Raw genomic sequence first — 16,894 nt, 5'->3', positions numbered from 1 at the left:
TTGTGTTTTATCTACCTTCCTACTTATTAGGATTTTGGTTTTAGCTAGGTTGACTCTAAGGCCCTTCAATTCTAGACCTTGCTTCCACACCTGAAACTTCTCCTCTAGTTCTGATAGTGACTCCGCAATTAGGGCAAGGTCATCAGCATAGAGGAGCTCCCAGGGGCAACCTGTCTTGAACTCCTCTGTGATTGCCTGGAGGACTATGGTAAATAATAGGGGGCTGAGGACGGAACCTTGGTGGACCCCTACCTCTACCCGGAATTCATTGCTGTACTCATTTCCAACCCTTAGAAATATGATCATGAAAAGAGTTGAAGGCATGCAAAGTAATCCAGCACCCACTCACACACACCACTGGGTTATAATGTCAGTGAAACTGCTCTGCTGTGATGATGTGAGATCCTTATTCTTCTACTGAAGGTGAATGAATATTATGCCATGTGAGGAAGATAGCATTTGAACTTTTTATATTTACATTTTGGCGTTAGGAAGGGCATCCAGCTTTAGAAACTCTGCCAAATCAGATTGGAGCCTGGTGTAGCCATCTGGTTTCACCAGTCCTCAGTCAAATCGTCCAACCCATGCTAGCATGGAAAGCGGACGTTAAACGATGATGATGATGATGATTGATTAATTAATACAGTTAGATATTGTACTCTGGTTTCTTTACTGTTTACTAATTCACTGAGTATCATTCTTTTCATATGCAATAACAAAAGCTTTTCTTTCTTACAGGATCTCCGTAGATCAACTCACACCAATTCATGACAGAAACAAGTTTCTGTGACATATATATTGAAGACCCTGTTAACATTTGGTACCTTGTACATGAGTTATCTCCATGGTAACTGATATACACTTATATCATTTCTCTTCAACTGTTGCCATGGTACCTAATACAGGGATTTGTAAGTGGTTCATATTTTTCATCAGCTACTCTATTACTTCTCAAGAAAGAGAAGCTTTGTTGTGATTTCGAACTAGGTTTACTAGATCACATCATGGATAGTACAGACCAGAATGCATCGGTCGAATGGCCACCTATATTGAACTTTGTAAACAATACTGCAGGTACAAAGGAACTCCCTTTTCTTGCAAATGGAAACCCAAGCATGTCTGCAATTACAGACATTACAGCTTCAAAAAAATATACCTGTAACTATTGTTCAAAGTCATTCTCTCGCAATGGCCACTTGGTGATGCACCGTCGTATTCACACAGGTGAACGCCCTTATGTTTGCCAACAGTGTCACAAAGCCTTCACTCAATCCAGTGCTCTCTATCGCCATATGAAAATCTGTACTAAAGTGCCAAACAAAGACAGCCTGGAGTTATCAGCTAACGTGAAAATGCTAGAAACTTCTATTGCAGCAGCAGAAAAACACTATGCAATGCTATCTGCTTCAGAAAGTGCGTTTACATCACTTGGAACACTTTCAAATGATAATATTGAAACACATGATGACATAATGTTTGTTTGTTGTAATAAAACATTTAAAGATTCTTCTGATTACAACAAGCACATAGCTGGTCACAGTGACCCGTCTCACTCTGAATTATTGAGCCTGTTACCAAACAACAACAGCCATGTCAATGATATGATGAAAGACGTTACTACTATAGATAAAATAGGAAAGAAACAAAGCCAGTTCCACAATAAGACAAACACGTCTATAAATGGTAAAAAGCAGTCGTCAACCAAAGAAAATTTGAATATCTTGTCAAGTTCTGAGTCACAGTATCAAATAATTGTTCATGATAATCAGCCAGAGGTGACAAAAGATAGTCTTGACCAAAACAAGATCACCATCAATCTAACTGATAATCATATGGAATCTCCAAAGAACAACTTATGCTTTTCTCAAGCAAATAACCAACATGATCCCATATTTGATCCAATAACAATTGAACTAACTGACCAATCTCAAGATAGCACGTATGTCTGGGATAAAAATAATATGTCACCTGGTAACAGTTCTAATAAGCAGTTAAAAATTGACCAATCTCAGTTATCAGACATTGATAGTTTGGCTGAAAATCTCAGACTGTTGCGGGAGAAAACCGATGCAATTAGCAAAAAAACATTACCAAAAGACTGCTCTAACGATACATCCATTGCTATTTTTACTTCACAAGATTCTCTGTCTTCAGATCAGTTGCTTGCTTGTAATGGGGACAAATCTTGGAAGGACTCATCTAATTCTTTCTCAACTCAAATTCTGCCAAATAATGATTTGACAAGTAGTAAACATTTCAACCAGTTATCTCATCAAAGTGACAATGAAAAAATTGCAGAAAATGCTAACAAAGTTCAAAAAAATATAAATTCCAAGTTAAAATCTTCTGAATTAAAAGACTCTGTGAAAACCAAAATTCACCAACACTTAACTTGCCAGTTCTGCTCACGCCAATTTACACGTACTAGCCGTTTGACCCAGCATTTACGTACACATACAGGAGAAAGACCATTTAAATGTGATTTTTGTGGTAATGCATTTACACAATCAAGTGCACTTAATCGCCATCTAAAGACATGCAGTGTTGCTCAAAGCATTAATTCGAATATTCAATGGGACACTACTGCACAATATCACCTTACCTCTGACTTAACCCTTGGCAGTGACATTTCTTTCACATGTCAATTCTGTGGTGATAATTTTCAACAAGTGTCTAAATATGACAGCCACTTAAAAGTGTGTCCAGCAGCACATAAAAGTCAATTAAAGCCTAATGAAGATGTTGTGAATGATGACTTTGATATAGTTAATGATCACACTGATTCAGCCAAGAACAGCTTTGTAAAAACGCCATCCACCAAACTAAAAAGTGCTTCAACTTCCATGATTAAAAGTAAGACGCAAAGTTTCAAAGCTCCCATGCCTGAGTCTAGACAAGTAAAACATAGGGAAAAAAGTTTTAATACAAAAAATGATAGAACCTATCAGTGTAGCATTTGTTTAGTTGAGTTTGTATCATATCCTCATCTTAAAGTCCATATAAAGAAACACCATCGGGTTAATAATTTATCAAAGATTTCTCAGTTGCAGAGTCGAAATTCATCAACCACTAATTTAATGCGATCTTTTTCAGCAAGAAACAAACACATTACAAGATCTAAAACTTCAACTAAAAAATCCCCTAGTAAGTCTTCAAATCATAGAGAGTTCTTAAACAAAGTTAATTCGCTGATAATGAAAAAGAACTCTTCACATTCAACCAATAACTCTCAGTTTCAAACTGAGCATCCATTGACCAACTCTAACACCTGCAGATCAAATATTTCTCTGTTACCTGATAAAACTAGCAAGATATCAGAATCTCTTGACACCAAAGGAAAACCTACTGTTGCAATGGTAAACAAAGGAAATGTTTTTAACACACGCAGTAGTGTTGAAACCAAATCCAATTCGTCAACTAATTTAGTTTGTGATATTTGTTCCAAGCCTTTCCATTCCTCCATTGTGTATCAGATTCACAAAGCTTCACATTCCAGTGAGTCTAAAAAAAACTCCCATTCTCAAATAGACTCCAACACCAACAAATCCATTCATAATGAAGACGTCAACGTTTTAGAGCAAAGAGATCTTGTTAGTTCTAATTCTCGTGTTGCTGTGGAGACTGTAAATGAATTTGACATTCAGCGCAAAAGTTTCCCTTGCAGTTATTGCCCAAAGGAATTCTTCAAACAATCTCATCTGGAAACACACATCCGAATACACACAGGAGAGAAGCCATTCCAGTGTGAGAGTTGTGGTCGTGCCTTTTCACAATCTAGTGCTCGAAACAGACACACCAAAACTTGCCTACGAGTCAGATACCCGGAGTTAAATGCCTCCATTAAAACTACTGGGAATGCTGTTAGTGCAATGGAGCGCTCTGAAGTAATTAACTTGGACAGTAAAATCAGAGAGGACAGTATTGATCCTGACAACTTCACTTTTACCTGCTGTGGCCAAGTCTTCAGTAGTAGCAAAGAGCTGCGGAATCATGTTGAGTGCCACAGAAAAGGCAAAGATACAATCTCCTTGCAAGATAGTGAACTAAATGATGACATCCTGTACAATTCTCCATTGATGCTGGAAAACTTTCCTGATTCTCAGTTGCTCTCAAGACACATGAGAAAGAATTATATCAGGAAATATAAAAGTACCAAGCAGTTGAGTGGTAATGATATCAAGCAAGAAAAAAATAGCTTGGAATATTTTAGCAATGTTTTAGTTGCTAATCACAATACCTCTAATTGTTCTTCCAGTTCCAGTCTGTCAGTCAACTCAGCCAGACTTAGTTGTTCTACACAATCAAATTCAGCAGAAAATGAAGCAGTTTTAAATGCTTACAAGCTTCTCCATGGGACTCATACCTTAAATAATCTTGACCAGGCAAAATTTGATGGTACTTTGAACAGTTCATACTCTGAAGAACAGGAAAATATGATACTTGGGAGTGCTCTGCAAGTTGTGCACAATAATCTCCAAGAATGTTCTGGTGAGCTAAAAATTGATCAGATTGAAGAAGGTATCAGCTGTCAAGAAAATTCCATGATTGCATCTAATTCTAATGTAACAAAACCAACAGCTGTTGTTGAACTGACTAACCAACTAAGAGATGCAAATCATTTCCAAAGTTTGCAATCCAATGATTCTAGTATGTCACCTGAAATTCCTGAACCTAATGTCACTTTGACCTTAGGAAGTGACTTTAGAGACATGATTACAACTGATATTTCTCAGATTGCTGACTCTTCTGTAAACAGCAATACAGATGAACCTCCAAATTTCGAAGATAGCCATTTCCATACTTATTCACCAGAAACCCCACCATTTTCTTCCAGCTTTTATTCCACAACTGCAAAATCCAAGCCAGACAGTAAAGGTTGCACTGACATGACAATCAGTGATGCACCAGCAATTTACAGCAATAGCTCTAATGCAAGCCAGTTAAAAGATCAATACCATATGGATGATAATACTATAAGTAATTGTTCAATTGATTTTGAAAAAGTTTCAAGTCCTCAAGAACAGTGCAATGTCAATGTAACATTATCTGTTGCCGAGAAATCACTGACTTGTTCAAAATGCTCCAAAACATTTGAAAATTCTGGTACTTTTTATGAACACTCAAAGAACTGTGCAATGATATTGTCAGAATCCTGTATTGCTGACATTGTAGACAAGCAAGTGAATAATGATTTAGTAATTACCGGTCAGTTGGATTCAAACTCTACTGGGAGTAAAACAACTGGAGAAGCAACTAGTCCTCTACAGAATAAGTCAGATAATACCAAACTGTTTGAGAATTGGCAACTTTTATCTAGTTTATCTGACCAACATGATGATAAAAGTAAATGTTCTGATAATCTTAACTCTATGGACAGTTTAGGCAACACTTCTGCATGTGATATGCTTTCTTACTCTTCCAAAGCAGAAAATATTGACATTTCTGATCAAACTGATGGGCAGTGTAGCACTCTGTCAAATAACTTATCTAAACAGGAAATTACAACCAACAATAAAGATTCAGCTAGGAAATTGTCTTGTTCTTATTGTACTGCATCATTTACTTCATTGATGCTACTAGAAGAGCATGTCCTTCTCCACACAAGTAAAAAGCATTATGTTTGTTGGTTTTGTAAGGAAAACTATTATTCATCGTCTAAGTTTGAACAACATCTGAAACTATGTGGTTCTTCTACCACCTTTGCGAATTTGTCAGCTGAAAATATTTCCAACGACAGTACTAAAGGTAAAAGCTCTCATTTTGCTGACATCGTTTTGTGTACTCCACTGACTGTTGCAAACAACCGGTCTGACTGTGAAGGTATTAATGAAAATGGTTGCCAGGATAAAGTGCCTGAACAATCAGTAGTTTGTGATAGTTTAGAAAGGACACAAAATACTTCTAATGTTCAACCTTTGAAAGAAGAGTCGCTGTCAAAAGCAAGGACTGTAGGCAAATCTAGCAACAATAGTAGCACTTTTGCTCTGTACCACAACAAAGTAAATCTGGATGAGCATTTAGTTTTGAATAATATAACTACTAATAAACCGTTACTTGATGAGAAAACAGGAGAGAAAATTCTTAACCAGTCAGTTTCTCAGGAAAATATCAAATTGAAATCAGGGACTGAAACAAACAGTGATAGTAAGGATAACAGCAATGATGGTAGCTCTCAGCACTTAGACCAAATAGTGATTGATTTGAAAGAAGTTAATGGTGATCTATCTACATCTGATAAAAAGACTAATAAAGAGGGCACAGTTAGTTTCAATAAAGATGGTATGAATCTTACAAACAGTTGTAAGATGTTTGTTTGTTGCAACCAAACATTCATGGGAGATGATTTTAATGAGCATATGAAGAGTTTCCATATAAAAGACAATCACTCTACTGATATTGACAGTTCTGTAATACATTCAGAGGTACAACACTCCGAAAATATGCAAACGATCTCAAATGTTGTATTATCAGACTATCAAAGAACATCAAGTAAAAATGACAGAAAAACACTGCTTCATAATTCAGATAACATCATCTCCAAACCTAATCAGGCCTCTTCAAATGAAGAGAACCTGTCTGAAACTCGGCGCTATGTCTGTCAATATTGTAATCGTGGATTTTCACGGTCTGGTCATTTAATGCAACATCTTCGCACCCATACAGGAGAGAGGCCATACTCATGTCAGTACTGTATGAAAGCATTTACCCAGACTTCCGCTCTCAACAGGCACCTGAAAACATGTTGCCGAATTAAGTTACTAATGCTTCACAATATACAGACTCGAGCAAAAGAAGACGAAGGAGACCTAATCCAAATAGATTCAGACTTGGATAAAAATAAAAGTTCTTTATTGTCTGAGCAAAATGTAGCTGGAGAGGATTATCAATTAAATAGAGATTATACCCAGATGTCTGAGGTGAGATTTAATAGCATTGATAAAATCCCTTGTGAAGAAGGCAATGAAGGTATCATAAAATGTGAATACTGTAGCTGTGAGTACCTGAAACTTGATGACTTTATCAAACACCAGAAGGTATGTTCTTTTAAGATAAATTGCTCTCAAGTGGACTCTGGAAGCAAAAATTATACACAAGAGATTAATTTGTCTTCTAGGAATAATACCAGTCAGAACAATAGAAACCTTGAAAGTTGTGCTTCAAGCACAGTATACCGCCCAGACATTCAAATTAAAACAGAAATTGTTGATGCTACATACAATTGTCACTTTTGTGATGAGATATTTTCTGATAAGGGTGATGTAATTTCTCATTTAATGACTCATTCATTAGACATTAATCAGCAAAATATTGCCAACCAACAAATATTTTCTGATGATCAAGAGAATCTAGTCAATCCTGGTGAAGATATGTCTGCTACATTGATGAAAGAGAGTAACCACACTGACTCCTCTGATATCACCTCACCTACATTAGTGAAAAAGGAAAATACTTGTACATTTACATGTTGTGGTCAAATGTTTGTAGGCAATGATAGTTTTAACTTACATCTAGCTAGCCACCGATCTTTTAAAGATTGGAATGTTTCTGAACAGATCAGTTTTGATGAGAACAATTCTGAAATTAGACATCAGTCAACATTTCTGGATAATTCTTCCACAATCAAGAGAGAAGATAAAGATGATGAAGAGGAAAATTTTATCATTGAAGTCTCATCTAAAGATCCAGTCTCTAACAAAGAATCTCTCTTAGAATCTAGTTTATATAATAAGAAGTCTAAAGGTCTGAATAAAACAAATTCTGATGGTATTTGCCATCTTCAAGCTATGGAATCCAATTCACCAGATTTATTATTTAATCTAAAAAATTCTTCTGTTGCTTCTCAAGCTCTGGTTTCTATGGACAAAAGTAGAAAACTTGAAATTGAAAAGCAAATGTCTGCTATGAATGATTATGTTGTCTGGGAGGATTCCAGCAACAACTGGAACCAATGGAACATGGACTCATCTACAAATATTTCATCCACACCTTTATTCAAAAGATTTGCTTGTAAGTATTGTGAAAAGACTTTCACCCGTAGCGGTCATCTGATTATGCACCATCGTACTCACACAGGAGAACGACCATTTCGATGTAGTCATTGTCAGAAGGCCTTTACCCAGTCAAGTGCTCTCAACAGGCACAGAAAGACATGCAGTTTTGCTCGAGTAGCTCTGTCAGTGTCAGGGAATAAATGGCCTGAAACGACAGCAGCACTTGACTTGGATAAAACATCAGACCAATTCATATGTTGTGGTTTTGTCTTTGATAAAAGAGATGAGTTCTATTCGCATTATGTTGGTCATGGCATTTACATATGTGACTGCTGTGATATGACATTTAGTGATTTTGAACAGCTTCTTTCTCATTTGAAATTCAAACTGAGTGAATTAGAAACCTCTGCCATAACTCCAGCTGTTTCCCCCAGACAGTGTCTCCAGTGTCAGACTGTCTTTGCTGATTTAATTTCTTTACTAATACATATAAACTCTAATCATAAATCTACTTCCTTAGCAAAATCTCAGACAAGCTTAGTATCTAATCAGGACATTGTACCCAATTACAATGATGGGTCCATAACTTCAAAAAAATCTAAAGTATTCCAAATACCACTTAGCTCCAGTCGAACTGTATATTCTGCTCCTGAAATACAGTTGAAGATGTCAGACTCAGGTTCTACCAGTAAAACTGGTAATGTCAAAAGATTTCCTTTAATGAAGAGAGGAACTCTTCCAAACAAGTTGCATCCCTACAGCAAATCTCGGCAGAATAAGCAGGATCACAGTCGCTCGTTACAGTTTCAGCGAAGAAAATTTTCCAACTTTAATCTGGATGGAAAGACTTCTAACCCTGATACTTCCCAATTAGGGTTGGTTACGAAAAATTCTCTCAACCAGAATGTACGTAGAGTAATTAAAAAAGCTTTGAATAACATCAACAAATACAGGTTTTCGACTGACCGTATATTGTCTCCTTTCACGCGAAAATTCTATGCTCAAGCTGAAAGTCGTAGACATCATGCTTCAACATCTCCTTTCTCTGGTATCACCTTACCAGAAGACCAACATAATCAGCCTTTCATGATAGAAAATCCATCATTAAGAGAACATTCTAGTCAACCAGAAATATCCATTTTGAACTTTGAAAATCCATCAGAAAGTGATCAATGTTCTAAGCAGTATTCAATTGATAAATTGAAACAATTCTCAAATGAAATTACGATAAATTCAACTAATGATCCAGATTCAGGAGTTAATTCAAGGAGAGAACACAAATTTTCTAATTTAGTTGTTGAACAACCTCCAAAAATCACAATTCCAAATAATAACCTGGTTCCAGTTCTAAGTAAGGCACAAAGATTCGAAAAACAAACAATGCTAAAAAAGTCAATATCAAAACAAAATCCAGGAGAAAAATTTAATGCTAAGTCCAAGTATAGTTCTTTACAGACATCTTTAAAATCTAAGCAAGGCAGTACGACCACTCCTAGAAACAGTGAGTGTGCTACTGGCAAAACTAGAAACAAAGTTACCCAGTTGGATAAATCCTCTAACCCTGCAGTTGTTAATCCCACTACAAATAGTTCATTAAAGCAAAACTTATCTCGGTTTGTCTGCACTCATTGTAGAAAGGGTTTCACTCGTTCTAGTCACCTAAAAATGCATCTCAGGATCCACACTGGAGAACGTCCATTCAAATGTTCTGGTTGTGGTAAGCAATTCACACAAGTCAGCGCCCTTAACAGGCACCGCAAGACTTGCTTTCTAGTGATTCATAATACAAGTGTACTTCCTGAAGATAGGATAGTGAAAGATCCAGAAAAAACTCCTCAAAACCAGAACAGTCTCAAGGCCAATGCAACAACTTCTCTTTTCCAGTGTGTGCCAAGTAACAAGCAAGATTGTGTTGGAAATCGCATTTCAGAAACACATAAGAAGCCATCGAAAGCAGAAACAGTCTTTCCTAATGTGTCTAAACAGAAGTTGCACAGAGCTGAAAATCCCGATTTAGAACCAGAATATCTTACTAATGTCTCTAAAAAAACTGTCAACTTACTTGATGAAGAAACAAGTAGAACAGTGTCTGCTTTCACAAAGGAGAAAGAAGGCAGGCATAAGAAAACATCATCGCTCAACACTTCAACAACAATCAGCAATAAGATCAACCGCAAAAGGTTACATACAGGGATTGGAAGTAGACTGATGAAAAAACTAAAGCTGTCGAAACGAGGAAAGCTTCACTCGAGTTATGATCTTAATAGTGACTTGAATTGCCTTTCAAGAAGACAAGCAATTAATTCTTTGTTAGATGATCACCATAGTTTAAAGGAAAGAAACAAAAGTTTTTTAATGGATACGGCACCTTCTGTTAACAACCCAACAAGCTTTCCTCAAAGGAGTTACAAGAGAAAGCAATTGACCAAAACTCCTAGTGCAAAACCTTGCACGGATTCAGAACAAAACAATAGAGCTTGCAGTAGGGAAGTTACAGAAATGTCACCTCCGAAGAGGGTCAAAGAGGAGAACCAGTCTAATGCTAATGAGCTGTCTGAAGGATTTCCTCGCTGTGAAGAATGTAAAAACAATTCAAAAGAATTGTGCTCACACTTGTCAGAAAATCTATTTCTTTCCCAAGTGGATTCTGAAACTGATGATTGTTACATTAAAACTGAACCTCTTCCTTCTTCTAAACCTAATCCTTTAGATTCAGAAACAAATCCTCTTAGTCTTACTATTTCACAATCAAAAGCTTCAGCCAATGATGAAAGTGTTGACCACACAAATGAAAGCATGAAAAATTCTCTAAAAGGAGAAATTGTTCAAGATGGTGGATACTTGCAAGAGGAAATGGCTCTCACAAATTGCCTAGAGAGTACAGAGGGAACACATGATCAGCTAGGGAGTAATGTTGCACAAGAAGAAAGTAAGAGCCTTAAGTCTATTCCATCAGCAGCTGCACATTGTGTCCCTAAAAAGTCTAAGGTTGTTAATAAAAGAGGCAACAAAGTTGTTCAAGATGACACTTTCTCGCCTCAGTCAGACTCTTCACATTCAGCTGAAAGTCGTCGTTACTTTTGTGAATACTGTGATAAAGCCTTCTCGCGGTTTGGACATTTGGTTACCCATAGACGCACGCACACTGGAGAACGACCTTACCAATGCCGTTACTGCCAGCGAGCATTCACACAAACTAGTGCCCTTTACAGACACAGAAAAACATGCAGTTTCACTCCTGCACATCTTAAAACTATAGCGGCAACCGAAAGCAGTAAAGCTGCTAAAAGTAATGAGTTGTGATTTTTATGTTGATATACACACATACATACATACATACATACATGTATATATTATATATATATATATTTATTTGTATATATATATATATATATATATTTATTTATCTTTATTTCATGCATATGATATAGATTTTAAAATAAATTTTGTGGGTGAAAGTCTCACGGTAAATAAACAAAAAAAAAATAACATTTTTAACATGCAAGTCCAGTGGTATGATCACCTGGATGGTTGATGTCATTTAAACAATGTGGTTCTAAATACAATAAGAAAGTTTTGTATATTGGTGTTCTCTTTGAATTGTTGAAGGTAAACAGTTTGCGTCTTTTACTACTAAGTGTTAGTGCCATGGTTCATTTGGAAGTCAGTTACAAAATAACTGAGGAGAGATTTGCAGGGTCGTTTTGTATGTTGCTTACAACTAAGTCAATAGAAGTGAACAGGAACGAAAGAATATATTTATATTGCCTTTCTGATGGCATGTACGCATGATTTGCATATATGTTTGCGCATATGTGCATCTATTCAGCTACCAACAGAATTAAGTCCCTCTCTTCAGACATTTCCCGAAATGTAAGTGTACAAAGATATTATGGTTGTTAGTTTGTGGGTACAAAAATATCTATGTTTATATGTGTGTGCATGTATAATATATATATATATATATATATATATATATCGTCGTTTAACGTCTGCTTTCCATGCTAGCATGGTTTTGACGATTTGACTGAGGACTGGTGGACCAGGAGGCGACATACATATATATATATATATATATATATATATATATATATATATATATATTATACATATATGTATGTGTATGTGTATGAAAATATATGTATGTATATATTATATTACATCTGTGAACAATCTGAAGGGTAGACTTAATCCACTGCCTGGTTTAACAGCACTATGTAGGGGTGGGAGGAGCTTTTAACAAAATTCGTGTTGTTGCAAGCAATCAAGCCAGGTATCTGGTTTAAGGATAAGTTCTTCTTTCCAGTCACAAAGTCCTTGAAAAGGGTCAGTGGTGCTATCTTTCTTTCTCTGACTAAGCTATTAAAAAAAAAAAAATGGCATTGTTGGTTACAGGTTTCCAATAGGACAATCATTGGTTCAATGCATTGATGATGGTATGAATATGAAGAGAATGTCTGTGCATCTCGTACAGAAGACATAGATCGGTTTGAAGCACCGATTTATCATTCCTTCCTCACTGATCTGTTTCTCTAACATTTATATGCATGTGCATGTGTGCACACAACATACACACGTGCATAAATGTATATATATATATATATATATATATATCATCATCATCATCATCACCGTTTAACGTCCGCTTTCCATGCTAGCATGGATTGGATGATTTGACAGAGGACTGGCAAACCAGAAGGCTGCACCAGGCTCCAATCTGATCTTGCTGTAGAAACTCTACCAGATCAGATTGGAGGCTGGTGCAGCCTTCTGGCTTGCCAGTCCTCTGTCAAATTGTCCAACCCATGCTAGCATGGAAAACGGACGTTAAACAGTGATGATATATATATACACACATGCACAGGAATATACGTTCTTATGTGCGTGTGTATATGTTAGAAGCTTCCAGTTTTCATCTTCTAATATCAATAACAAAGCTTTAGCTAGTCAACCCATGGATGTGGCAGAAGAAAGGCACTTAACTGTGGTGCCATGCAGCAGGATTACATCCGGAGCTAGCATATGGTTATGAAGTGAACTTCTTTACCACATTGCTATGCCTACACACACACAAAAGCAAAAATATATTTTTCTATTGATTTTCGACATATTTGCCTCTTTTTAGAACTCCTTTGCTCTGCTCTCCATTTATGCTGCCACCACATCAACCTTTGGAAGTTCAAATTCAATGTTTAACATATTTGTCTGTTCCACTTGTCATAATCTCACCAGTGTTAAAAATTAAATCCTGGGTCGAGACAAATAAGACTCATAGTCAGGGACATAGTTTACTGTGAAGCTGGAATACTTTCCTGACAAGGAAAGCTTATGTAACCACATCAGAGAGTGATCATCAGTAATGACAGAGAGAGTTTAGAGAAGAGTTGCTATTGTTTAACTAGAGTATAGTGACAGAAAAGGCTAGATTAGATAGTGGTCCTAGAAGCCATTCAAAACTGCAGTTAGGAAAGGCATTGCATTTGATGTGCCAATTCAAGCATTTCTTTTATGCAACTATTGCTGGACTTAGGGCCAGTTAAGCAGCTTTGAGTGTGGTTTGGTCAACTTTTGTCCACTAGATAAACTTAGACTGATAGGTGGTTTAGTAGGCAGAGTTTTGTGTTATTTGTTAACCCTTTCGATAGCAACCTGGCTGAAACCAGCTCTGGCTCTGTAGTGCAAATGTTTTGTTTTCATAAATTTTGAATTAAAATCATCCACTAAAACTTAGTCACAATTTATGTTCAAAGTACCAGCTGAATGATAACTAAGTTATTTTATTAAATTCTTTGTTATATCTAAAATAATTGAAACAAACACAGAGCATCTCGAAATAAATATGGTAACGAAAGGGTTAAGGATGTGTTGAGTGTTTTGCATATAAGTATGGAATGAAATTGAAACTTTATTGCTATTGATGATGGATAAAATGATACATATTTTATTGTTGAAACAGTCACATATCTTCTGTATCAGATTCCTGATTCATGTGGTGCTTTTATATAGTGGCCTGAATCCACATGATTTGTGGGGAGCAATATGTGGGTTAGTAATGTCAAAAATGGTGAGGTGGGGTTAATGTTTGAGGAGTGCATATGAGGGTGATGGGTCTATGTGATGCTGCTTCAATTCAGATTTAATTGAGCTTTGTGTTTTCATGATTTTTTCCTAATTTCTTGATGATTATGTGTATTTGGCAGTATTATGCAATCTGGTAGCATGTCAGCTGAGCTATCTCGACTCGCTGTTCTCATATGGGTCGCACATAATAAAGTAAATATATGTACCTCTACAATTAATACACATAGCTCTATAAATATTGTATAAATGGGTTAGCTGGCAAACCCATCTTTGATTGCAAGCATGGCTGTGTGATTAAGAAGTTCGTTTCCCAACTGCATGATTTCAGGTTCAGTCCCACTGTTTGGTACCTTGGGCAAGTGTCTTCTATTATAGCCCTGGGCCAACTATACCCTTGTGAAATTATTTAATAGACAGTAACTGAAAAAGGAGGCATTATATATATATATATATATATATATATAAATATATGTGTGTGTGTGTCTGTTTACATCTGCTTGCTTATTCAAAAGTTAAGTTGTTCATGCAATGTTCTGACAGCATTTCTTTTATCAGTAGATTGCCTGCTCGCTTTCTGCCTTCTAAGTCTGTGGAATAAGACATTCCTTATTTAAAAACAGGCAAAGGCAAGCATCAGGAAGGGCATCTGGCTATAAAACAATACCTCAATAATCTATTCGTCCAAACCATGCTAGAATGGAAAACTCGATGTGGCAGAATTCTGCATACATGGGACAATTTTCAAGTGGCAACTAATTGTCTACCATAGTTCTGTTGTTTGGATGCATTGTTAACGAAACCTGTATTTTATTCAGTGAAATACTCACGGGGAAGTGGGGACATAGGTAATTTGGTGAAAATGCTAAATAATTTTACTTCAAAATTTGAGAAAGAAAGAAAATAAAACAAATTTTTAATTTAAAATGTACCATGAAATATAAAATTGAGACCAGTAATTAAAATTCAATGTTTGGTACAGAAAAAATTCTATTTGGGTTTAACCTGCTAAAATAGATAAAAATTTGCAAATTGTTTTGTTTACAGTAGGAGGGTAGGTAAAAACCACTTCTACAAAGTGTCTCACCTGGTTGTATGCTGTGTTGCTCGCATAATCATTTCAGTATTGATAGCCTAGTCTACTTCACTATAATCATCATCATCATCATAGGTAGTATTTTGTTATTATTAAATTCTCTGTGGCTTAGTTAAGTAAAAAGACTGGTGTGAGAAAGATGATTGAAATCAGAGAACTGATTCAAATGCTTGCAACAGACTGGACACATAGTGTCTGGTGGTGGTGGTGTTAGACTTGCTGACAAACTATGCCTACCTCTCAAGAACAGGTATACTTCTCTAAAATCTACCATAAAGCAGATATACATGTCTTTTGCTAGAAGAACTATACAGTAGAATTGAACATATAACGATGCAATTGTGAAGTGAAACATGTGGCCATGCTTGCCTCAATAATTTTGGGGGAAATATATACTAATTTTGCAAGCATCATACTCTCTAACAACCATTTTATCTTGCAATACTGAATTTTAATCATCCTGAATATGTAACTAGAAGAGGGACAAACATATGGGTGCTTGTGATTATGTGAGGCTATAGTCAATGGATTTTGTTGCAGTTAGTTTTTTTATCCTACCTGGTTTTATATGCCCTGAGATCTTTGATGGTAACTGGAGTGCAAGAGTGCAAATTGATAAAGTATGTTGAATGTTGAGATTCCAGAGAATTTGTTCAAGTAGCCTGGCACAGATGATCCTCTATATCATCATATATATATATATATATATATATATATATATATATATATATATATATATATGTATACATACATACATATACATATATACATACATATATATATATATACATACATAAATATATATATATATAGATATATATATACATATACATGTATGTATATACACATACATAGATACATACATCAATATAATTATACATACACACATGCGCACACACACATACATAAATACATGCTCATGTGTATATATATATATATATACATATATGTGTGTATGTATATATACATACATAAACATGTATATGTGTATATACATATATTTAAAAGTCATGGAATTAGTGAATGTATTTACTTTTGGATTTTTCTTTGTAGGGTGACGCCAAAAGTCTTTCAGGAGAATCCAATAATTTTGAATAAATGTTTATTTATAATATTCTTGCTCTCCCTAATCTAATAAGGGACAATTGTAAATATGTGTGCTTCAGAGGATTCAAAAAATTTAATTTAAATAAACACTTTTTTTTTTAACAAAAAAATTATGTTTTTGAAATATTTGCTTTTTTTTTACACTCAGATAATTTATTTTCTTCTTTCTTCCTTGTTTCTTATCTTCCATTGTAGGAGACACCACAGAGTATGAGAGGACTACTGAAAAATCGTGCTCATAACTCAAATTACAACCCTAATTAAAAACTGCACTCTTAATTTTAAGTCATTGGTTCTGTATGCTGAATGTCATATTGCTGATGTAAAAGATTATATTGGAAAATTCATTTCATCATTATCCCCATCGTTTTACAGTCCATTTTTGCATCGGTTAGATAGTATTCATTGAAGCAGATGTTTTTACAACAAAATGATGCCAGTCCTTGCCTATTTTCAAGCAAAGAAGTATTTCCCCATGTCTGGACATGTTTTCATGGAAACAAAGAACATCTATGTTAGGATACACAAAAACACTGTATATCTGTGTGGATGTGTGTGCATAGATACATGCATTCCTACATACGTACGTAATTCATACACGCATGCATGTATGCATACATAC

The 16,894-nt window shown here is 35.6% G+C and overlaps 1 protein-coding gene across 1 annotated transcript in view; it reads left to right on the top strand.

Moving 5' to 3' along the window:
• LOC106877961 (uncharacterized) overlaps positions 1 to 12,039 on the top strand; it is a 21,298-nt gene extending 9,259 nt beyond the window's left edge. Inside the window, exon 2 of the mRNA XM_014927038.2 lies at positions 739 to 12,039. Coding sequence (XP_014782524.1) covers positions 1,005 to 11,294 — 10,290 coding nt within the window. The 5' untranslated portion in view covers positions 739 to 1,004 and the 3' untranslated portion in view covers positions 11,295 to 12,039. The remainder of the gene's footprint in view (positions 1 to 738) is intronic.
• Positions 12,040 to 16,894: the final 4,855 nt, after the last annotated feature.

Source organism: Octopus bimaculoides, chromosome 20, assembly GCF_001194135.2.
Source record: "Octopus bimaculoides isolate UCB-OBI-ISO-001 chromosome 20, ASM119413v2, whole genome shotgun sequence".
NCBI classification, from domain to species: Eukaryota; Metazoa; Mollusca; class Cephalopoda; order Octopoda; family Octopodidae; genus Octopus; species Octopus bimaculoides.
Note: the sequence above shows the minus strand (reverse complement) of the source record. Positions and strands in the feature narration are given on the sequence as shown.